At 47.7% G+C, this 23,018-nt stretch overlaps 5 protein-coding genes across 5 annotated transcripts; 3 read left to right on the top strand and 2 right to left on the bottom strand.

The window, feature by feature from the left end:
• Positions 1-561: 561 nt before the first annotated feature.
• Positions 562-3,393, bottom strand: UA08_03336 (hypothetical protein; the record flags this gene model as incomplete). Its single annotated transcript, XM_020265625.1, has 3 exons — positions 562-2,290; positions 2,348-2,940; positions 3,001-3,393. The coding sequence occupies 3 exons, from the start codon at positions 3,391-3,393 to the stop codon at positions 562-564; spliced, it is 2,715 nt and encodes a 904-aa protein (XP_020121617.1).
• Positions 3,394-4,967: 1,574 nt separating this feature from the next.
• UA08_03335 (DNA topoisomerase 2) lies at positions 4,968-10,101 on the top strand (the record flags this gene model as incomplete). Its single annotated transcript, XM_020265624.1, has 4 exons — positions 4,968-5,045; positions 5,108-5,452; positions 5,510-8,743; positions 8,803-10,101. The coding sequence occupies 4 exons, from the start codon at positions 4,968-4,970 to the stop codon at positions 10,099-10,101; spliced, it is 4,956 nt and encodes a 1,651-aa protein (XP_020121618.1).
• Positions 10,102-11,923: 1,822 nt separating this feature from the next.
• UA08_03334 (hypothetical protein) lies at positions 11,924-14,401 on the top strand (the record flags this gene model as incomplete). Its single annotated transcript, XM_020265623.1, has 5 exons — positions 11,924-11,957; positions 12,034-12,537; positions 12,612-12,727; positions 12,803-12,887; positions 12,963-14,401. 5 exons carry the CDS (start codon positions 11,924-11,926, stop codon positions 14,399-14,401), a joined length of 2,178 nt encoding a protein of 725 aa, XP_020121615.1.
• A 980-nt stretch (positions 14,402-15,381) lies between these two features.
• Positions 15,382-16,844, bottom strand: UA08_03333 (hypothetical protein; the record flags this gene model as incomplete). Its single annotated transcript, XM_020265622.1, has 6 exons — positions 15,382-15,840; positions 15,901-16,097; positions 16,166-16,283; positions 16,345-16,376; positions 16,429-16,545; positions 16,799-16,844. The coding sequence occupies 6 exons, from the start codon at positions 16,842-16,844 to the stop codon at positions 15,382-15,384; spliced, it is 969 nt and encodes a 322-aa protein (XP_020121616.1).
• A 769-nt stretch (positions 16,845-17,613) lies between these two features.
• Positions 17,614-21,687, top strand: UA08_03332 (hypothetical protein; the record flags this gene model as incomplete). Its single annotated transcript, XM_020265620.1, has 7 exons — positions 17,614-17,783; positions 17,838-17,928; positions 17,985-19,035; positions 19,093-20,363; positions 20,422-20,616; positions 20,679-20,978; positions 21,061-21,687. 7 exons carry the CDS (start codon positions 17,614-17,616, stop codon positions 21,685-21,687), a joined length of 3,705 nt encoding a protein of 1,234 aa, XP_020121621.1.
• Positions 21,688-23,018: the final 1,331 nt, after the last annotated feature.

Here is a 23,018-nt window from a genome sequence, read left to right as displayed (position 1 = left end):
CTCATCTTACTACTATCAGCACATCAGATCCCCTGTCGAACTAACATTCACCCGAGTTACACATTCAGCCACCTGGCACCCCCGGTGACAGTTCAAGGTTACTCGGTGAGACATTTTCAAATGCTCAGCATTGCATTGCATAACATCGCATCAATCCCGATCAGCCTTAAGAAAACCCTCCGGTTGCATGCGGTGGTAGATCCGTTGCATATCACCTCGTATCCATTTTCTTTCGTTGCTTGGGTAATACCGAATGCACTGTTGTGTGTCCCTAGTAGAACACGTAGCAGCCGTGGGAGGCGAGGTAACACATTTGAAGCCTTGCTCTCAGGGCTTCCGACAAGTCCAGTGGAATTCGATTGCTTGTCGAGTTATGTATATTATATACGTCAATATGTATTCAAATTTATATACAAAAAGGTTGTATCAGATATCGACACATGTTAGGTATCACAGATTGTAGGAATTATAGACAACAAGAAACGAAAAAAAAAAAAAAAAAGAAAGAAAATAGCAGGTTGAGAGCTAAAAATTCCAAGTGAAAAATGTTTACGATGACAGTTACTTCGTCTCTGTCACTCCCACCGTCGACGTGCTTCTTCTTCCCCAGCCAAAAAATCCTCCGCCGGTCGACACGCTTTTCACGGGATCAGGCGATAGCTTGCCCGGCGCAGCTACCGTTCCAGATGACAGATTTATCGTGAGCTCCGCTGTAGACGGCTTGGCTCGCGTGTGGCCATTCATCAATTTTCGAAGTGAATCCAACTTGGCTTTTACCTCCTCCAGCTCTTGTTTCGCCACTGCTTCTGCGGTCTTAGCATTGACCAGCTCCAGTAACAGCGAGTCATCTGAGCCCGATGTTGCAGGCGTCGTCATACTGCTGCTGCTGCTACTTTCTGACGCCACTGTGGTCGACGATCCGAGAACACTTTGCAAGCCCAAACTACTCGAGCGTTTGGGGAATTTGGTTATTTGAGAATTTGTTCTGCCAAGTTTGAATTCGCGTAGCCCAGAAGACGTAACGGGCCATGTTTCGTTGTCACTCGCAGACCCCGAGTTGTCCTGACCGCTATTATCAGCTCCCGCTTTGCGTGTCCGGAGATCCTGGATTGTTCGCTCCAACTTCTGTTTCTCCCGGTACCCGTCTTGAATCCGCGATCGCGCTTCTCTCAGTTCGTCTTTTAGCCGCGAATTTTCGCACTCATGCTCATCGAGCCGTCGACTCAGGTCGGTACATCTTGCAGCTTCCATTTCGTGCTTTTCTTTCCATCTACTAGCTTCGTCCCTCAGTTGATGTTTCGTCTGCAAAATTGAGCTCCGCTTGTTTTTGACCGTCGAAAACCGCTCTGACGCTTTGCTGATAAGCTCATCCGCGCCTTCTTTTCTATTACTGACGTCTAACTGCTTGATATGATTCAGCATTTCTTTTGAAATTTGTTGGTCTTCTTCCCGCTCTTCCCTCTCACGCTGAAGGTCTCTAGCCAAGTCCGCTTGTTCTCGCTGTAGATCGCTCAAAGCCATCAGAAGTTCCTCGATCTGAACATGCAAGTCTTTGTCTTTATGTGTGATTGCTGACTTGGCACGCACTTTCGGCTCCGCTCCCATCGAGGATTCTGTAGGGGCAGTGCTAGCATCGGAGACGGTTGTCTCCATTGAGTTCAATGTAGAGGCCATGCTCTGCTTGGACGGCGAGCGTCTTACCGTACTCTCAGGGCGTGCCGATGGAAGATTTAAAGATTTATGCGAACTGGAACCAGCCCACAACCGACCTAAGAACCGAGACGCTGCGGCTTGCATCTGAGGGAAAGAAATACCAGTCGGCACACCCTGAGACTGGCTATAACTTGCCTCCAGTGCCTGAAGGCTTTCCTTCGTGACGAGCGGCGTTAGGGAAACGAAATCGTTGATCAGCTCATCAGCATTCCACGCATAAGCATCCCACAAACCCCGAGACAGTAAAAATTGCAACACATCCTCGAACTCGGTATACGCCATTATTTTCTTCTCGTTGCGTTGCATGAGTGAAAGTGCAACCCTCATCAGCGTCTCTGACGCTCCCTCCAGCAATAGTACATCGTAGATGCGGAGAAGCATCGGTAACGGGCACGTTACCGCGAAGAAGGAAAGAAACCATTGTGAAACATATATTGGTTCGATATTGAGAGACTGTAGATGGGCAAATAGCGATGGTAAATGACGCGAGAGAAGGTTCTGGAACTGGTAAATTCGTAGGTGCAACCCTGATAAGTCCGGTAAGAAACACGAACGCAGGTCGTAGTGTTCCATGAGCCTAGAGTGAAGGTCAGCAGGGTTTCCCAGTGAACGGGACCGGCTAACCATGACAAACCTTATCAAAACACAAAATGATTCCGCATCTGTCATATGCATTAACATTGGTCCAACCACAAATCCAAGTCCCTGGCAATATCCTATTTTAGTGTCGTATAGACTGAAGCACTTCAAAACTCTGGCCAACATTTGTTGCCCTTCGCCATTTGGGTCGCGGAACATCTCAACGTTTGGAAAGCTGCGACCAATATCTTTGCCAATCAGCCCTTCATAAGGACTGGATTCACCACATAATCGCCCAAATTCTTCAAACAAATGTGTATCCCTGGCTCCAGCTATGCTAGGCCAAACAACCCCACGGAGCGGAGGCGGAACGCCGGCACGGATCTTGTTCGACGTCAACGTAGGTAATCTATGAGCTGTGGACGGATAATCGGACACCAAGGCCGCCCAGAATTCGAGCTCGGTCATAGGTGGCGGTTGTAGTTGAGAGTAGCGTAAAGAAGAGTGAGGGTCGTTGACGAGCTTCTGCAGATGTTGAATTGAAGGGGGCCGAGATCTCCGGTGAGATGTCTTTGCTAGCCCTGACTTGGGATTCGTTGCCAGAGCATTGTTTTCCTGCTCTAGGCGGGCAAGTAACAGAGCCGTAGACTATCAAGAAATTCTGTTCAGTGACTACTAGTCAATGTTTCAACACTGACGGATACTAACCTCATCTGACGCTCCTGTTCGTGGTTCTTGCTTTTCTGTTTTATCCAATTTCTCCCAGTCAACTCCCCCGTCGCCTTCTATGAATGTGGCAGACTCATATCCTTCTTGTACGTTGTTTTCTTTAGCGGTCTCATCCACTCTGCCCGCAGCCTCATTTTTGGGGGTCAGATCAGTTCCCTTCTCAGTCTCAATGAAATATTCTTGTCCCTCTTTCCCGTCAACTGGTGTGGTGGGCGTATCGGCTCGGGTGGAGGAACGTTCGGAGATAGATTGGCGGTCTGACAGAGGTACAGTCACCATTGAGTCCGTTGTCACTGGAGAAATGATGTCCTCCGATGCGGAGGGCGATGATGCATCTTCATTATGCACGATGATGTGTTCTTGGACGCTCATATTTGACAAAAACTTCCGGGTATAATACAGCAAACGCGTAGCAATCAAACCGCAAAATATGGGATCAACCCGAGGATGTTTCTCGTGCCGGATAGCTGCACGAGTCAAGATTAGTACTCCGTCAGTTGCCGCCAGCGACTACTGCATTCCAAGCGCTTGAAAGGAGCGTGACAGAACCGCAAGACAGGGGAAACTGCACGCAAGGCGAGGAGAGAAAAGATTAAGGGATGGGCCTCGCAGCAGCTAGTGAGTGCACTATGGCAGGTGCTAGCAGGTAGTCCACGGGGCCGGCCAATAGGAGCGCGCAGGTCCCTGGCGGGCCGCCCCTGCCCCTCCCGAGTGAGGTCTCCTTCTTTTGTTGCCTCCTTGACTTTGGAGTTCAAGTTTCAGATGATCCTACCCAATTGACCCAGCAGCACAGCGCTGCATACACAAGTGCTGCGCAGTGGAAGCAGCGAACGCGTTATGTACCATGGCGCCGAATCGGCCGGCCTGCCGGTCTAGCTCTAGCCCCTATGCTCCGTGCGCCTTGGCGAATGCTACAAGAAGGATTCCTTACTCCGGGTATTTATGCGTTGCGATGTTGTCTAGCCTCGAACAATCAATGATCGGGAACGTCCTTTATCTGCTTTCTGTGGGGGGAATTCATGCAACCTCTCGCTGCTCAGTGCTCAGTATTGAATGGCTTCGATCTTAGATGTCTGCATCTGTAATACGAATTGTTGGGTAGTTGTAGAATAAGTCAGGGTTTTGGGTACAGTAAACCTCGTTCATCAATACCTAGGTAATGGAATATGTGGCATGCACGTGGTTTCTAATGACATCCAGGCCGCGGTAGGCATTCCCATATGCCTTCTCCGGGTACTGGCATACCACTCATGATTTAACTTGCAATTTCAGAAAATAATGGGTGCTAGTTGAAGGTTGAGGTGACAGTATGGCTCGTTGCCTACCTGGGTAAATTAGTGGTTTTGACCTCAGTTGGTTTATCTTCTAAGGTTGTTTGCACGTGTACCTACCTAAGTAGGCGATTAAGTGCCCGCGGGCGTTTTGATATATATATATCTTTAAGGTTGACGTCCCGTGTCTGCGTTTATGGATACAGCAGTAGACACCCGGGGACCTGAGTAAAGTGCCAACAGACATCATAAAAAATAACAGTAGCGTCTTTTCTACACCAACTCGAGGCTAATATCAGTTACATAGGTAATATTGCACGAGAGTTCTGAAGCAAGCTGGAATCGAGACATACGACAACTCTGATTGGCCTAATCAAAATTTGTTTTGACATTTCCATTTGAAGTCTAGCGTCATATCATGTGGCTCTGCTGGAGCAGGAACAAGTTATCTCCGAGCCGCTAATCTCGAATGGGGCAACCGCGACTGTCTTTTCAGCGCGTTCGCTGTTTTGCACATCAACAAGCCGTAAACTCTCTGATATACCATGAGTTCGGCCCTTTTTCCTTCTCAAATTCCTCTCAATTGATAGTCATTCGCTTTTTAACCCTCTTACTACCCTTCACAGCCCATTCATCTTTCACCTAGTTTGAGCAGGCCTCGCGATACTGGGCGAGATGGATTCCATTTTGGACGATGATTCTTTTCACGAGGATGAGGGCGGTAGCTCCGACTTCGTGCCCGACGAGGCCCCTGTAATAAACTCTTCCTTATCGGCTTCATTTATTCATGCAAGTTCTGACGATATGTTATCTAGAAACCAAAGGCTAAGGCCAAGGCATCGAAACCAGCCGCGAGCAAAACCAAGAAATTAACACAAACTACTTTCAAGGCAAAACCGGCAGCCAAGGCCACAAAGAAGAAAGCGAGAGCCACTCCTGAGAACGAGGAATCGGGTCACGAAGATATCGACGACTTCATAGATTCTGTCATGTCAACTACACCCCCCAGCAAACCGAAGACAAAGAAAGCGCCCGCTAAAAAGGCCGCATCGAAACCGCTAGCTGATGTTGAAAACGAATCATTCGGCCTGGATGGCGCTGACGAAGTCGAGACATCCAAACCACCCAAAGATACCGGGGCTGCGGACAAGTACCAAAAGGTAAAGCTAATTGATTACAACCTAGATACAAACTGACTCCTGCTGACTCTATTGCAGCTCACTCAACTCGAACATATTATCAAGCGTCCTGATACGTATATCGGATCTATCGAAAAGACCACCCAGTCAATGTGGGTCTACGACTCGACGTCAGAATCGATGGATTACCGCGAGGTCACCTTCGTCCCTGGCTTGTACAAAATTTTCGATGAAATTGTCGTGAACGCCGCAGACAACAAGCAAAATGACAATAACATGGACGAAATCAAAATTACGATAGACCGAGAATCCGGTCAGATCAGTGTCTGGAACAACGGACGCGGTATTCCTATCGAAATTCACTCGAAAGAAAAAATATATGTTCCTGAGCTTATCTTCGGTCATTTGTTGACTTCCTCGAATTATGACGACGGGCAAATGAAGGTGACCGGTGGTCGAAATGGGTTTGGTGCCAAATTATGTAACGTCTTCTCGACGGAATTCAGCATCGAAACTTATGACTCGCGTCAAAAGAGAAAGTATCAACAGACATGGACCGATAACATGAGCAAGATGGGCAAAGCCAAGATTACAGAATGCAAAGGCGATGACTACACCAAAGTCACTTTCAAGCCTGACTACAAAAGGTTTGGCATGGAAGGCATGGATGACGACTTTGAAGCCCTTGTCAAGCGCCGTGTTTATGATTTAGCTGGCACTGCCAAAGTTGCAGTCAGGCTGAACGGAACTCGGATCCCTGTACGCAACTTCAAAAAATACATGGAGATGTACACCAAGGCTATCAAAAAGGAACGTGGCGAAGAGGCGGCAAATGATAAAAGCGAGATAGTCACAGCTAGCCCCGATCCTCGATGGGAGGTTGGATTTGCTGTGTCTGATGGGTCTTTCCAACAAGTCTCGTTCGTGAACTCCATTGCGACTACCTCCGGTGGTAGTCATGTGAACTACATTGCGGATCAAATCTGTAATAAACTTGCAGAAGTCGTGAAGAAAAGGAATAAACAAGGTGCTACACTGAAAGCATCTCAGATACGCAACCATATATTCGTCTTCGTGAACGCATTAATTGTGAACCCTGCATTCACATCCCAGACCAAGGAGCAGCTGACTACTAAACCAAGTCAATTTGGCAGCAAATGCGTCTTGGATGAAGACTTTTACAAGAAAGTTTTGAAAACCGAAGTCATGACAAATATCCTACACTTCGCTGAAAAGAAGGCGGATCAGTTGCTCAAGAAGACGGATGGAAGCCGACGATCGCGCATGAATAACCCCAAGCTTACCGATGCCAACAAAGCTGGCACCAAGGATGGCCATCATTGCACGCTGATCTTGACAGAAGGTGATTCCGCCAAAGGTTTAGCTATGGCTGGTCGTGCTGTCGTTGGTCCCGACTTATTCGGTGTTTTCCCTCTTCGTGGAAAGCTTCTTAATGTTCGAGACGCATCAATTGATCAAATATCCAAGAATGCTGAAATTCAAAACATCAAGAACTTCCTGGGTTTACAGCACAAGAAAGAGTATACTGATACTCGCGGCCTGCGATATGGCCATCTTATGATCATGACTGATCAGGATCATGATGGAAGCCATATTAAAGGTTTGCTTATCAACTTTCTTCAAGTACAGTTTCCCAGTTTACTCAAGATCCCTGAATTTCTCATTGAGTTTATCACTCCAATCGTGAAAGTGTGGAAGGGAGATCCAAAAAACCCAAGCAAGTCAAAATCTTTTTTCACCATGCCTGAATATGAACAGTGGAAGGAGGAAAACGTACATGACCGCGCCTGGCAACATAAGTACTACAAGGGTTTGGGTACCAGCACAACAGAAGATGCTCAAATTTACTTCCGAGATTTGGACCGACACTTGAAAGAGTTCCATACCATGCAGGACAACGAAGCTCAGCTCATTGACCTGGCTTTCTCAAAGAAAAAGGCCGATGAGCGAAAGGAATGGCTGCGCCAATTCAAGCCTGGCACGTATCTTGACCATTCAGCCAAGCAGATAACATACACGGATTTTATCAACAAAGAGTTGATTCTGTTTAGTATGGCTGACAACCAGCGGTCCATTCCTTCGGTTGTCGATGGCCTCAAGCCGGGTCAACGTAAGGTCTTGTATACTTGTTTCAAACGCAATATCAAGAAGGATATGAAAGTCGTCGAGTTGGCAGGTCACGTTTCTGGTATGACGGCTTATCAACACGGTGATGCCTCCTTGCAGCAGACAATCGTTGGTTTGGCCCAGACTTTTGTTGGCTCCAATAATCTCAACTGCTTGGAACCTAGTGGTAACTTCGGTAGTCGTCTTCAGGGTGGTTCTGACTGTGCCAGTGCACGTTATATCTACACTCGACTGTCGCCATTTGCGAGACGTGTATTCCACCAGAGTGATGAGCCGCTTCTCAATTACAATGAGGACGACGGAGAGAAAATTGAGCCTGAGCTCTACGTGCCAGTAGTTCCATTGATCTTGATAAATGGTGCCGATGGTATCGGTACAGGTTGGAGTTCGTCGATTCCTAATTACAACCCAGAGGACATCGTTTCCAACCTGAAGCGTATGATGGACGGAGAAGAGCCTGAACCCATGCAACCTTGGTTCCGCGGTTTCACTGGTGAAGTAACTCCTCAAGGCCCTGATCGATTCAAATTCAGTGGCATTATCAAGGAAACGGGGGATAAGGAAGTGGAAATTACCGAACTTCCAATTCGGACATGGACTCAGGACTTCAAAGATAAACTAGAGGATATCATCAAAGCCGACAAGACGCCGTCCTTTATTAAGGATTACAAAGACTATAATACCCACACCAAAGTCCACTTCGTAATTCAGCTGGACGAGAAGAATATGAAAACTGCCTTGTCAGAAGGGTTGGAAGAGAAGTTCAAGCTTTCGAGGACCATTGCGACGACAAATTTGGTGGCCTTTGACCCAGAAGGTCGCATTACGAAGTACGCTACGGTCAATGACATTTTGAAGGAGTTTTTCACTGTCCGCCTCAAATTTTACGAGAAGCGCAAGCAACACCAGCTGTCAGAAATGCAGAAGGAATTGGACAAGTTTACCAATCAGGCGCGGTTCGTGCAAATGATTATCGATGGGAAACTTGTTATTTCTAAGAAAAAGAAGGCTCTCCTGATTTCGGAGTTGAAGGAGAAAGGATTTAAGGCGTTCCCAAAAGTCTCCGATGCCGTCAAAGCTGGTGAATCAGAACAAGTTGTGGAAGAAGGAGAGGAGGAGGTTAACACCGAGGTGGCTTCGAATGCTTATGATTACTTGCTAGGGGTATGTCGATTGGGTTGTAGAAATTTTGATATTGGAAGCTAACTGAACTTCATTTATAGATGCCTATTTGGTCTTTGACGCAAGAACGTGTTGAAAAGCTCCTTCGCATGATCGGGGATAAGGAGCTCGAGATTGATAATCTGATTAAACTTTCAAAGGAAGATATTTGGCGTCAGGATCTTGACGACTTTATCAATCAATGGCGTTTTGAACTAGATGAAGAGCATCGCCGTGCGAGAAAGGTAGCAGGTATGGGTCGTCGCCAATCTGCTAAGCTCATGACCGCATCTTCGAAGGGACCAGCCAAAAAGCGCAAGGCCGCTGATGACGATGATGACTATGCTGCACCAAAGAGCAAAAAGGCCACTACAAGCAAGAAACCTGAGCCAAAGGGAAGTCTTCTCAGTTATCTCAAAAGCTCTCCACAGCCAAAGAAGACAACTCAACAAGACGACGTGGATGATGATATGGATCTTGACGATGACTTTGTAGCCGAAGTCCTTCCAAAAAAGAGCCGTGCAGCTCCAAAATCTCAAGAAGCCCCGAAGAGGGAAAAGGAAGATGACGAAGATGACGATCTTCTTGAGATACCTGCTGTAAAGGCCAAGTCACAAACTGTATCAAAGCCCGATAAAAAAGCAGCAGCAGAAGAGCCCAAGGCTCGTAAGACGATCAAAAAACCGGCGAAGTACGTTGAAGCAAGCGAATCAGACAGCGAGTTTGGAGACGACCTCCTGGATGACGTGAGCAAAATGGTCAAGGGCATTGGGAATTCCAATGGAAAGGCTCTCATTTCCGAATTATCCAAACCTGGAACAAGTGCAAATTTGAAAGCCTCTAGTGCGAAAACGTCCAAGTTTGATAACGAATTCGATCCTGACGAGACAGACTACACGAAGCTTGTCCCACAGCAGTCGCCTCGTCGTTCACTCCTTGTTAAGCAAAAGGAAAAAGTAGCAGACAATGACGATGATGACGAATCAATGAAACCAGCAACTAAATCAAAGCCAGCAACCAAGACCAAGTCAACTGCGAGCAGCACCACTGCCGCAAAGCCTCGTGGACGCCCGAAGAAAGATACTGCTTCGGCTCCGGCACCTAAGAAGGCGCAACCTGCCGCCAAAGGAAGGGGTAAAAAGAAGGTCGTAGAAGACTCCGACGATGACATTGATGCTATGGCTAACGACATTCTTGACTCCGACGGTGGAGTTGACTTGGACGATGAGCCTCCCAAGGCCCGCCCATCTCGTCGAGCTGCCTCCACTAAGAAAAAGACCTATGTGATCGATGATGATAGTGAAATGGACGAGCTAGTTGGTGGTGACGATTCTGCGGATGTCTTTGACGATTCCGAGTGACTGTAACAGAAAGCAAATAACCTTTGTATCTATCTACCTGACGGTATTATTATCCCCCCCCTTTCTTTTCCACTTTCTATTGTGTTTACACATTTTTGTATGTTTTACTGGGTGGGCTATAGATTTCTTCAAGCAGGGCTAGACGCATGCTTTGCCGGGGGACTTGGGGCGCAGATAGTGACGAGAGCTTATAATTCTTGTTGTACCGAATTATTCGTCCTGTTCTGTCAGTAGGTTGGCAACATTCGAGTAACTCAAGAATCTACGTAGTGAATTTCCAGTAGTAGTAGCCATTGCTTCCGGTACTACAGCAAACAGATGCTATACCCATGTGATTCCCTGCCTGAGGTATCCGCAGGCTGGGGAAGAAATTCCGCGCCCTGTCAATCGACGGTTGCACAACCAACACCATTCTTGTTCGGTCACCTTCCCACGTTGATTCTGACACAGGACTGTTGTCACGGGCGAAGCAGAGCAAATTGAACAGAATTGTGTCACGTCACGTTTCTTCAGGAGCTTCGGGAAGCTTCCCCCGTTGACGATCGCTTTTCTTCCGCTGCTTCCATTTCTGCTCCTCTTTTTTGGGACTTCTGCATCCGCGCCAATGCTGGTACTTCGGATGTATCTAAAAGGTTCCATTTTCAGCTGGTCCGAGACAAAAGAAAAGGCCTGCGCTCAGACCCGTGGGATTCATGCAGCTTTCCGAGTCCCGTAGTGCTGCTGTCCCCTGGCCCCCTGGCTGTAGCCCTGGCCCTGGAGCTTTCCTGTCTGCCGGGACTCCTGAGCTTGAACCGCTCGTGTGGAATGCAAGACATCAGCAGAAGGCTGCAGTTTGTGCAGCAGCAAGATAAGCGAGGAAAAGGATTCGGTAATTTCATTTTGAATGACCACGAGGCTATTGCCGTGAGACTCTGTGTTAGTTTGTGTACCCCGGATTCAATTCTCCATGCAACACAACGTACCGACGACGAGGACGAAGATATTTATCCGTCGCTGTCAGGGATAATATGAAGACGGACCAAACGAGCTTCATGGCCCGGCTTTGGGAAGAAGAATTAGAATTGTGGAGAAGGCCTGGATCATACCTGGTCTGTTGAACGGTAGCCTTCCTCCTATAGTGTGGCGATTCATTCTTTCTTCCCGGTTTGCTGGGACTATTTCTAGCCATATGAAACACAAGCCCTCGATACAGAGCTTGGCAAAAACGAATTCTTGTACGCTCCCAATTTCGTTGGCGCCACAACCTCATTCCTATAACCCCCCTGAGCGGTCGAGGTCTCTCACGAGTTTGGGAGGAGGTAAAAAAAGAAAGATGCTTACGGTTCTTGTTGGCCCTAGCTCGCCATACGAAGAACGGAACGGTCCATTAGTCCGTCTTCACCAGGATGGTCGTTGCTTCGAGGCACTGTGGAGGCACTCTTCTGCTAGCTCTTTCACATGGAGTTGATAAGGACGTAGACATCCAGAGTTCGTCTTTGAAAGGATTCCCTCTATGCCCAGCCGGGAACGCTGCCCAAGCCAAAATACATCTCAGTTTCAAGATGTTGAATATATGAGCTCTGTATTAGACATCCACTGCACTTTCTTTGACTTGGGACAAACAGAAAATGACAGCTCCACCATTTGGGAGATCTGCATTCAATTTCCGAACATTGCCTGGATTCTGGTTGCGATTATACAACCATATGAGTGAGAGACTAGACTTTCGTCTATGTTCTAGACATTGCTTCCATCAGGTTGTCTCCGTTAATTTTTGATATAGCACACGCCCACACCCGGTTTGCTGTTTCCTCTCTTTCATGTACATCAGGTTGCTTTCCGCATGTCTCTTTTACTCTGCATCAACAAAACCCTTTGTAAGTTGGTTGTCCATCTGTGAGTTGAAGAGCCTGTGCTAACTTTAAAAGACCTCCTATATCACTCTGCAAATAGATACCTTGTCGCCGTTCCTGGGGATTATCCTAATAGGACTTGCATTGGTGACCTTAACCAGAATTTCGCACCCTGAAGCGAAGGTAGAAAACACAGCTTTCAATTGGAAAGATTCGCAGACACAGGCATCCATGGCATCCATCGAATCCCTCTTGAATCCGCTACCTTCTTCACAAGGGCGAGGTTCAAGAAGTCGTTACGATGAGTCAATTGCTCCCTTTTCTCTGGTCAACGCACCAGAGACTGACCAAGACAGAGGTGTCTTTGCTCCTCCGCGTGTGAAAAAGTCCAAGATGCCGAAAGATGCCCCAGTCTTCATCAAGGGAGAGGTCAGAGGCGAAGTTCGATATCCACCCTGTGAGGAACGAGATGAAGTGCTGGCGGAGCAGCATAGAATGTTCAGCATTCACCCCATGGGCCGCATATCAGAGTATCCAAGACATATTCCATACAGCAGCGAGAAAAAGACTCTAATGGAAAAGACTGCCCGAGAAAGCTTCGAAGGTAGGTGTTGATCTCTTTGAGTTTGTACTCAGATTTATAGCTAACAACAAATTTTTGGATTGCACTCCATTTAGTGTTTCAATACACATTCAGGTTACCAGGAGATGAAAAGAACTGGACAGTGATGTGGGATTACAATATCGGACTTGTTCGGACGACCCATTTATTTAAATGCAATGACTATCCAAAGGTATGCCATGTTACCTTTGCACCAGTTCCTATCGGAATTATCGTTAGTAGTCAGAACTGACGAAAAATTCTCTAGACAACACCTGCGAAAATGCTGAATGCCAATATCGGCCTCCGAGAGATTTGCCATAGCATCACTGGAGGAGCATTAGCCGCACAAGGTGAGTGAGGGATATGGCTGCTTCTTTTCTCTTTCATTCTTTCTGACACGGAGAGTTCTGTTTTTCACCCAACAGGTTACTGGATGCCATTCGAAACAGCAAAAGCCGTTGCAGCCACTTTCTGCTGGAAAATTCGGTATGCATTGACACCACTATTCGGAACCGACTTCCCATCTCTTTGCATTCCGCCGCAGAGTCGACAATTTGGCAAGATGACCATTGATCCTGATATTATTCGACAAGCGACGGAGTTGTCAAACAGATACCGCCAGCTAGAGCTTGATCTGAAAATGGCGAATCGCTCGCAGAATCTATTGTTGTCCCCGACAACAAGTACACCACAAAACATGGTATATCACCAAACATGGTCTGCGCCAATAGACTCAAACAATCTGGATATTACCCACCAAAGCTACCCAAAGCCCGGTGGAGTCGTGCAGGCTGACCGGGAGGCAGCGAGGCAAGCCCAACACCAGACTGTCTCTAGTAGCAAGAATACCTTTACCCCGATCAACACCCCCGGGGGAGCCACTACCCTGCTGGAGAGAAAAGAATCTGGACAACCGCGTGGCTCTCAACCTAGAGGTTCAACCAGCAATCCGAGGAAGCTTCCGCCGCTAAGGGAGTTTATTGGACTTGCCGATTTTGAATCATCCCTCTGTGAGAATCCACTCAAACGACGATTGGCAAACGATGCCGACGTGGAACAGGCGCAGGACACAAAGCTGATATCTCCAAAAGGACAGACGCTCATTGCTAGCATACCGAGGAGGCAAGTAGCACTTCGCGCACGTAGTGAGCAACACGAGGACAACGGCAACGAAGACGATGATGGTGACGATGATCTTGAATTTGACGATGACAGTTGCCTTTACAAGATGAGCATAGATGACGATGATGAATCCTTCTCTTCCTCTTTCTGCGATTTCGACCCTGACTCCGACTCCGACTCTGGTGCCGAGTCTGACCTAGCCATCAGCTCATCACTACAGTCCGATAGCAGTGACGAAGATCCCAATCACAAGACTCGATTTTGCTACAAGAAATCCCACGATAAGAAACATGCCCAGGGAATTATGACTAGAAAGCAGAAAAAGGAGGACAAGAAAGTGGAAATGCCGATGAGACGTTCCTCTCAAGCGCACCATCGACGACAATCTCAATTCCATTCTCTTCGTAATCTTCGTAGAGGAGAAGACAACTTATCATCCCCGTCTCCACCGGCAGCATCCTCATCCAAACGAAAGTCCAAAAACAGCGGCGATGACTTAAAAGCCGCAGAGACACTGTTAGCGCTACACAGTGGATCTAGCACATTGAGCGGCGAAGATGACGATGGCGATACGGATACGAGTAGTCCATGGGCGAACAACAAGAAGAGAAAGGAGAAACGAAAATTCTATCGTCATCAATTGGTAAAGCGAAGGGCACCCGGTCGATCTAGTCTGGCTGTCAACTCCAGGTCTGAGCTGTATGGACGGACGGCAAAGAGGTTTCGTAGGGCAAGCTTTTGATAGCTCGACTCACTGACTGGTTACGCTACGTCGGAACTGGCATTGTACTGTCTAATGATTCGAAGAAGTCAGCATTGAGGGAATGAGGAAAGAATGTGTCTGGGGGTTTTTTTCTAATCGTTTTTATGTTTCTCATTCATTTGTCCTTTTTGTCCGTTCATTCGTTCATTCTTTCTATTTGTCATCTGTATCTATGAGACACCTACCCATTACGCAAAGTGCTTGGATTACTTGGCGAGGCTAGCTAATATTAATATAATTTTGATTCAGTTTTCTAAGTGCATATAGTGAATGTTCAGACATTTTGGGTAATATGGATGATTGAGATAGGCGAGAAAAGGTGTACAATGAATAAAAGACGAAAAAGATAATAATGAAACAGCGCATTTCTGAGGATAAGAACACTTACATAATTAATAATCGATGAAACAATAGATACAGAAGCATTAATTGAACATGGGATGAATGACAAGGAGGAAAACTGATTGAGTAGTATCAGCCTTCCTCTTTTCAAGAAGCGAAGTAAAGAATATAAATGAATCGCCGAGAGCAGGGAAGAAGAAAATAAGAGAGAAGCAAGAAGACTACGAAAGGGATTGTTCATACATCCATGTATAGCACAGCACATTCAATCGATCCATCAGCCCCTTTCGCCACCGTCCACTTCACAACAAGCTGGCCTTGTCATTGGCTACATCGTCATCAACACATGAATACCTACAGAAAAAGATAAAGGAACCAAAGTAGCAGGCCACGAATTCTTTTTAAGAGCCCATTCCGCATATTGCTTTTTGATCATGGTCTCGTTTGTGCATCGTTCATCCCTTGATCCAAAATAGGTTGACACAATTTCAAGAGGAAGGTCAGCGTCAGGATCATTCCGTCACTCATACAATTTAGAAGACGTAGATAATGCAGAGGGCATTTCAATCACGCGCCTATTGGAAAGTTCGACGATAGATCAATCGTTCCGTTGTTGCTTATAGAGCCAGCAAAGGTTCCTTCTCTGTCGATGTGGCAGCCTCAGGTTCAAACTCGATGGTAGCAGCCACAGGCTCAGTCTTGGGAGCTTCAGGAAAATCTGTGGTCTGGACATTTGCCGGGCTGGCTGGCTCGACCTTGACAGCGGGGGCCTTGGGGACTTCTGGAGACGCAGAGCGACGGTTGCCGATGTACTCATGAGCCTTGGTGCTGTAGTTGTTGGCATATTGCTTCACCAAGCCTGTAGCGCGGGTGGTTTGTTGGTTGGCAAGCTCCTTGGCATGGTTGGCTTGCGCATTGAGTAACTCCTGAATTTCGGCGATCTGCTCATCAATGATTTCGCGGTTGCTAATATACACAAGAGGGCCAAGATAGGCAATAGTCACACCGAGCAAGGACAGACCCCAGACAGGCATAATCTTGATGAGCCAGTAGGATAGAAAGGCAGCAACAAAAGCCTGTTACAGGTCAGTGGATCAATCCAATTAGCCAAAGCGATTAGTGATATAGAGACATACTGCAGCAGTGTGGGTGACGTTTTCAGCAAACAAAATGCGTTGGAATTCGATCAGGAAAAAGTCGGAGAGTTGTTCCAAGTCTTCCAGTATTCCCTCGACAGTTTCCTTCGGCAGAGTGTAATATTTGCGAGGACGGAAGGAGCTCGTCAAACCTTGGTTGAGAATAAGCTTGCCAGCACCCTCAGCGGCAGCAGTGACTGTATAAAGCTTGGGGTTAGCAATGACCAATCGGGCCAATAATACGCGTATTACGACTTGCGCTTACCTCCTAGACTGATATAGAGGAACTTGAATATCCATCGTAGCAGCGGCAAGAACCGAGCAGCAAGAATGAAGAACACGACACTAGCAAAAGAGATGGCAGTAGCCCGGGGACGTTCCCACTTTGTAATAAATTAGCTCAGCTGTCTGCATTGCGGAGGAACGGCGCGAGGTGCAACTCACGCTCAACAGACTGTACAAAAGAGAGTGATAATCTTCATTACGTCAGTTCTGGAGATCCGGCATTAGGGAAAACTCGACACGTACGAGTCAATTGCTGACCAGTTCTGGTAGTACCAGAAGGCGTCGCTTTAGTGCCTTTGAGATCTCGGAATTCATCACTAGCCTTGGAAGCTTCGGCAGCGACGTTGTCGACGACTGAAGCTATTGCTAAACGTTAGCAGCTGCAGCATAACTGAATTGTATTGAGAGCCGGGCTGAGAGGGGAAAAAAGTTTTGGATGCACTGGTTCTGGGTCGTAATGTAGCCAGCAATTGCAGGTTCGGACGCCGGAAATCAAAACAAAACGGAAAGTTAACGTTTACTGCAGTTTAAATTTCAAAGGTAAGCTCTTCTGTTAGGTGCTGGGCACACGACCAATGGCCAAGGGAATAAAAAAGGGAGTTACGCACCTTACAAGGTCCACCGACAGCAGGATACTTGACATCGCCTGAAGAAGCCATTTTCGATGAAAAAAAAAAGAGCGTTGTGCGGTGTCCGGTTCGGTCCCAAGTGATAAGGGGGCTAGAAGCACAATAAAGCGGCTGCCACTAGTATTAACTGACTGGCAACAAAACGGATGAGAAAATGGCTATTGAGTGAAGAATTGTAGGGATAGATGAGGACAGAGATTACCCAAGATCGAGGATGGCCGCGAAGGAGGATGGAGGTGAGGGCAAAGCAAAGCAAGGTGTGTGTCTCGCAGGTGATGCAATCGATTCAACCCGGGCTGACTAAGGTAGCTTGCCCCGAGAGTCACGGGAATACCCACCTTATCTATCAGGTGTCGAACAGCCAGGAAATTAAGTGTTCTTAGGGTGCTAAGCTGAGAAATGCAGGAATTACCACGCAGAAGCTGCTGCGTTGGCCGTGGGCAAGTTAAAGCAAACTGGCTGAACGAGTTTAGAGCGCAATCTCAAAACAACCATGTTGATGCCTGGGTGCCTCAGGATCTAGGCGCAGATAGTCACGTGACCAAGCGTGCTAGCGCGTGGCTCCTTCCCGGCCGTGTGTTTTGATGCCCACCAAACAAGCAGCAGCAAAGCGCGCAACGACAACCGCCAACCTTCCAATCGCCCATAACGCCCCCCTGCGTTTCACCATGCATTGCTCGATGTGATTCTTTGCTGATATTTGAGAGAATACTTTCCGCAGCAGATTTATGACGCCTATATTGCGCTGTTTTGATCGCGTGCAAGCCGCTTTTTGATATCGTGCTTGTGTTTACACATCATGGCCGCCGCCGGAAAGAAAACCATCGGCTCCGCCGCCTGGATTGCGGCAGAGAAGGAAAATGTAACGCGCTTGTTGGAACAAGAAATGGAAGAGGTGGAATTTCCAGTTCGTCATGAGATGGACTGGCTAAACGAACACATGGCCGAGATCTTCTTAAGGAATCAATTGTATGTGTCATGCCCCCCTCTCTTTGCTTCCCGTTACTAACAAACGACCTCCAGCAACATGACCGAGATATTCAAAACGCCTGGAAAAATGCGAGGCAAGACCCCTCGGACTGCACGCAAACGTAACCCAGATGAAGCTCGCGTGGTATGTTATGCATGAAGTGTCTAACCTACGCGTATCCTATTTTGACTATAAACTAGCCTCTCAGTGATATTTTCTCGACTGCAAATCAAAGACCGAAATCGCCTTCGAAGTCTGCAAAATCACCCGAAAAGCCAGTCGCTCCTCAAATGCCAAGTAAACAGGCTACTGACCCGTTGTCCCGCGAGCCAGTCGATGGCCTAGTTCAAGAACCAATTAAGAACCCGCCCGAGAAGCCAATGGACACATCTCCTGAGAAACCTGTTTCTTATCCAGCACTTGATATCAAAGGCAAACAGCCTATAAGAGATGTGCATCTCAACAAGGCGCTCAATTCCTTTTCCACCTTCAACACGGATTCGGGCTATCACGGCCTGGGCGACGACGATGAACTTGTGCTACCAAGTACACAGCCTCTTCCTGATACACAAGTGTCTGCTGATTCACGTGTAGTCGTCACGGCCCCGACACAACCTCCTGAACTCGGTGTGGTGCATAATAGAAAGAGCCTGTCTATGGATCGACGCACAACCGAAGGATCCTTTGTTTCTGCTCAAGAGAACATTATATCTCGTGGACAAACTGTGGAGCCGATGGATATCGAAACAGATCATCAAGAAAAAGCCGACGAGGACACACCTCGTCCGTTGGTTAAAGCCGCCCAAGAACCACGGGGTTCCCTTGTAAAACCTATAGGTATTCAACGAGAGACTCATGTCAATACAGACAGACTTGGCAAGAATGGTGACATTGTGATTGATGATAATTTTGATGATATTGGCTCTCCCTCCGACGGATCAACACCTGCCCGACCTTTAGTGAGGAAGAGCAGCTTGAGCTTCGCATCCTTGCCTGCTCGCGAGCCATTGATGACAAAGAAAAGTATAGGTCCGCGGGTATCGCGTACCAGCCATGTTGACATTATCAAGCCAACGGCCATAGGGCGTCAGAGTTACTTTACAGGCCAGATCGAAGGGGTCAGGCCAGTTGTCAGTAATACTGCCGCAGAAAAGGAGGAAACACGCCAGGAAAACATGGACCGGGATAGGAAAGGTCGACCATTTCAACAAGGCGAAACTGCTGTGGCCTATGATACCTCTGCACTGCACAGTAAGTCGTCAACTCAGCTTCTGCATGATAAAATCAGCATGCTTGGTAAAACGCAAGGTCCACGGACAACGAAATCTACTGCCCCCGTGTCACATGTTACCAACAGCCAGGTCAACTATCCTGAACTACCAGGCTCTAGAAATGACAGCACAGATATTGAACGCGTCCCTTCATCAATCTCAACTTCCCAAGAAAGCTGGATCAAACCACTAGGTTCTCCACAGAAATCAGCCATGGCGAAGAGCCAAACTGCGGATATCATAGAGTTTGTTGCGGGAAATGAGACAGTTGGGAACCTTGAAAAGAGCAAAATCACACGTACAGAAACTTTCCACGATCTTTCTAATAGACGCCCACCAACGCCAAAACGCACTGCCTTCCCTTCCTTTGATCAGCATCAATCCATGTTTGCAGCGACGCCCCCTTCCCCTCATCGTTCGGAGTCGTCTGCTCAGCCGGTCTCTAATACAGCTGTTGAGTCCACCACTCCAGTTACGTCGCCGAGACGGCTTGACGGTATGTTGAGCGGGTCAAAGTCAAGATTTCAGTCGATTATGAAGTCGGCACAGGGACTTTTTTCGAGTAGCGCTAGCATTTCGGCAGCAGCCAAGTTAGAGACGTTATCTCCTAGTGCTTCCCGCCCGCAACCTAATCTTCAACGCTTGGGAACTAGTCCTGAAAGATCCTCCCCAAGCCCAGAAAAGTTGCCTACCCCAAAACGAAGTGCTACCGAAGCGAAGAGTAACACTGCCGTGAAACAGACTCAACTCGAAGATCCCTTCGAGGTTGAAGAACCCCGTACTCGCCAAGCCAAAGCCACCGAGCCTAGCACTAAGCTAGGAAAACTGCAGAAAAAAGTGCAGTCGAAAGAGCCTGATGCACATGAAACTGTTGATCTTCCCTCATCTAACCAGGCAATGACGAAGAAAAATCAACGAACGCAGCCTCAAGTACGGAAAGAAGCAGCGGTTGATACTGATACTGAGCCCAAATTCCCTCTCCCCCCTAGTTCGTCTCACGCCCAGACGCAACCTGCAAGACAAAGGCCAGTCAAACCTATGAGAGAAGCGACGCAGAAGCCGAAACCACAACCCATGTCAATCCGTGTTGGGAGCACATTGCGCATGCCGGTACCATCGGCAGCCTCTTATAGCCAGGAACCTATTTCGGGGCCAACGCCTGTTTCCGCAAAGCAGCCTACTCTGTCTAAGAAAGCTAGCAATTCTTCTTTGCAGACAATGGCGTCGAACACGAGTTTCAAGAGTTCGATATCTAGCCAGTCGCAGCGCCGAGCACAGGTAGCAGCAGCAGCAGAAAGCAAGAAACAAGTGAGTGCAATATCTAATTCAAGGCTTATTGATTTATACTGATATTGTTGCATTCTAGGAGGAACGGGACGCGTTGTTGCGGAAAGAAGAACAGAAGAAACGAGCCGCTCAACAAAAGCAACAACAAGAAGAGTTGCGACGCCAGGATCGAGAGCGACCCGTTGCAGATGAGAAAAAAAAATCGGCGCAGCAAAGACTTGAAAATGCGCGTATAAGACAGGGAAGCCAACCGCCAAGACCGGCCAATGATTTGGTAAGTGATTCAATTCAGAGCAGTCTAGCAAAAGTCAATTTTTTTTAACGGATATCGCATAGGGGTCCTCCATTCAACAGGAAAAGACCACTCAACGAGCTGACATGGGACCGGCACGACCCCCTTCTCGATTGGGCTCTTCTATGCAGTCTTTTAGCCGATCTATAAACCAGCCCCCAACCAACCCAGCAAAACCAGCAAAGAGGCACCTGGAAGACGAGTCGCAGCACAGGCCTCCGGCGTCCGCATCGCAAAATAAAAGCCAGACGGCGGAAGCGAAAAGAAGGAAGACTGAGGACGAATACAACCAGCAACTCTATAGCCAGCCGGCCACCTCGTTAAAGCAGCAGCCTATAAGAAATGTATGGTTGGCGAATAGATTATCATTGATTATTCTGAAACGTGGAGATCCCCGCCGTACTAACAGTGCTTTGACTACTCTAGGAAAATGGAAAGCTTTCGCTCCTGGCACATGCTTATCCACAGGCACCTCCACCTGCAGCACATCATCAAATCGGTGGATCCTTGTATAAAACCGGACCCGTGCAACCAGGTGCAGCAGGTCAACAGCCGAAGCATGCAGCACCCATAGACATGACGCAGTATACCAGTGGGAAGATTCCATCTGCAGCGAACAACGCTACAGCACATAAAACGCCTAGTCACAAGACACCCAATCCTGGTCCTAGTGCTCAACGTGTTCCTGCAAAGGCATCCCCGCAATACCCGCCTAGCGAGAGCATCCACCTTCCCGAACCTCCTACTGACAGCGAAGACGAAGACTCGGATGCGGATATGATGCCGGTGGCGGACTGGGCACAAGGCTCTGCACTTACTGAAGCCCTATCCATCCAAGAGACGTGGCCCGTTGATTGGATTTTCGGGCCCGTCCCGGATTTCTCAATGGAGGACGCATTTAAACAGGACAAGAAGGTCAAGAAGTTCCGTGAGCGCACAAGCAGCGCTAACTGGAGCGGACCCGACGGCTTGACGCAGGACGAGATTACTCGCGACATGGCTGCACGGCGGATAATGCGTGCAAATGGTGGGTGGTCGTATAATGTTTCGTAATAATGCCGACTGGAGGGCGTTTGCACCAACGCTCCCCCTTCACTGATTTTGATTCGCTGCTATTCTTATCGCTGGGTTGACCATATCTCTCAGCCATCATCTATATGCATGGGTGGGTGCGTATTCTTTTCTTCTACTTATGGGCTGAATTGAACTACTTGGAGTTTGGACTGAGTTGGGGTGGATAAAGTTAATTACTATTGGAGAATGGTTGAATACAGTATTTTGATCGACATGAATACGCAGTATTACCACCGGAGACCCAAAAATAGCTACTAGTAGAAAGTAGTTGAATCCCTGCTGTGCGACTCTAGAGAACGCCTGGAAACTCCAGCGCAGATGGCGGCCACGAGGACCAGTGTTTGATCTGATCTGCTTTCACTAAATTGAGTCGGAAGTGCAGCAGCCCCCATGGATTAATTACATAGAATACGTAGTTGAGAATAAAGACATTGGCCTGTTACAACAACCAACTTGCATTGTTAGTTAGCCTTGCATAACGCCTCCCTCGGTCATAATTCAAATTCGACCTTGATCTTCATGGATATCCATGGATGCGGAGGAGGAACTTTTCCTTTTTCTTTTTCTTTTTCTTTTTCTTCCTTTTTTTTTTTAAAAAATATTTCCTACAGGTTGCTACATAACTTACGACCTACGTAGTTAGTTGCATGATACATAGTTGGGTAAGACACATTTTGTTACATACTCGTACAGACTAGCTAAGCCAAAGCGTCAACGTGAAACAGCCAACTGACTAGCAAGTAACATACTTCGGCATGCGCATCCTGCAGCTGGAGACTGTGGAGGAACTTTCTGGAAGCAGAGACATGCATGGGCCCATTCCTGTGCGTTACATATGTACACGCCGTTTCGGACACTGACTCGGGATGCGTCAGCTTGGCCTCAGTCCGCCGAGCTACTACGGCTGACTAAATAGCACAACGCTTTGTTGCTTTGTGTGTCAGAGTAGTAGTAAGTAAATGACTTGAATGATAGAATGCTAAATAAACACAAATTTCCTCGGAAGTGGTGGCATGCTCGTGCATACGTAGCAATATAATGCCTCGATGTCATGCTACCCAAGGCGCTGGAAATGGGGCGAATTGAATATGGCAGGGGAATAGCAGAATCACACACATTAGGCATTACTGCTACAAAGTAGTACACATGCATCCGAGAATAGCTGGCATGCATCTGCCTGACCGGGAGAGTTGATACCAGGACCGTGTCAACCCGATCCAGAAACTCACCTAGCCCTAATAACGATAGGGTTCTACTTACAACCTGGGCAGTGCACGGCTGTTGGCGGGGTAGCTGGATTAACACCGGTC

This window comes from Talaromyces atroroseus (assembly GCF_001907595.1).
Source record: "Talaromyces atroroseus strain IBT 11181 chromosome Unknown scaffold_3, whole genome shotgun sequence".
Lineage (NCBI taxonomy): Eukaryota > Fungi > Ascomycota > Eurotiomycetes > Eurotiales > Trichocomaceae > Talaromyces > Talaromyces atroroseus.
Note: the sequence above shows the minus strand (reverse complement) of the source record. Positions and strands in the feature narration are given on the sequence as shown.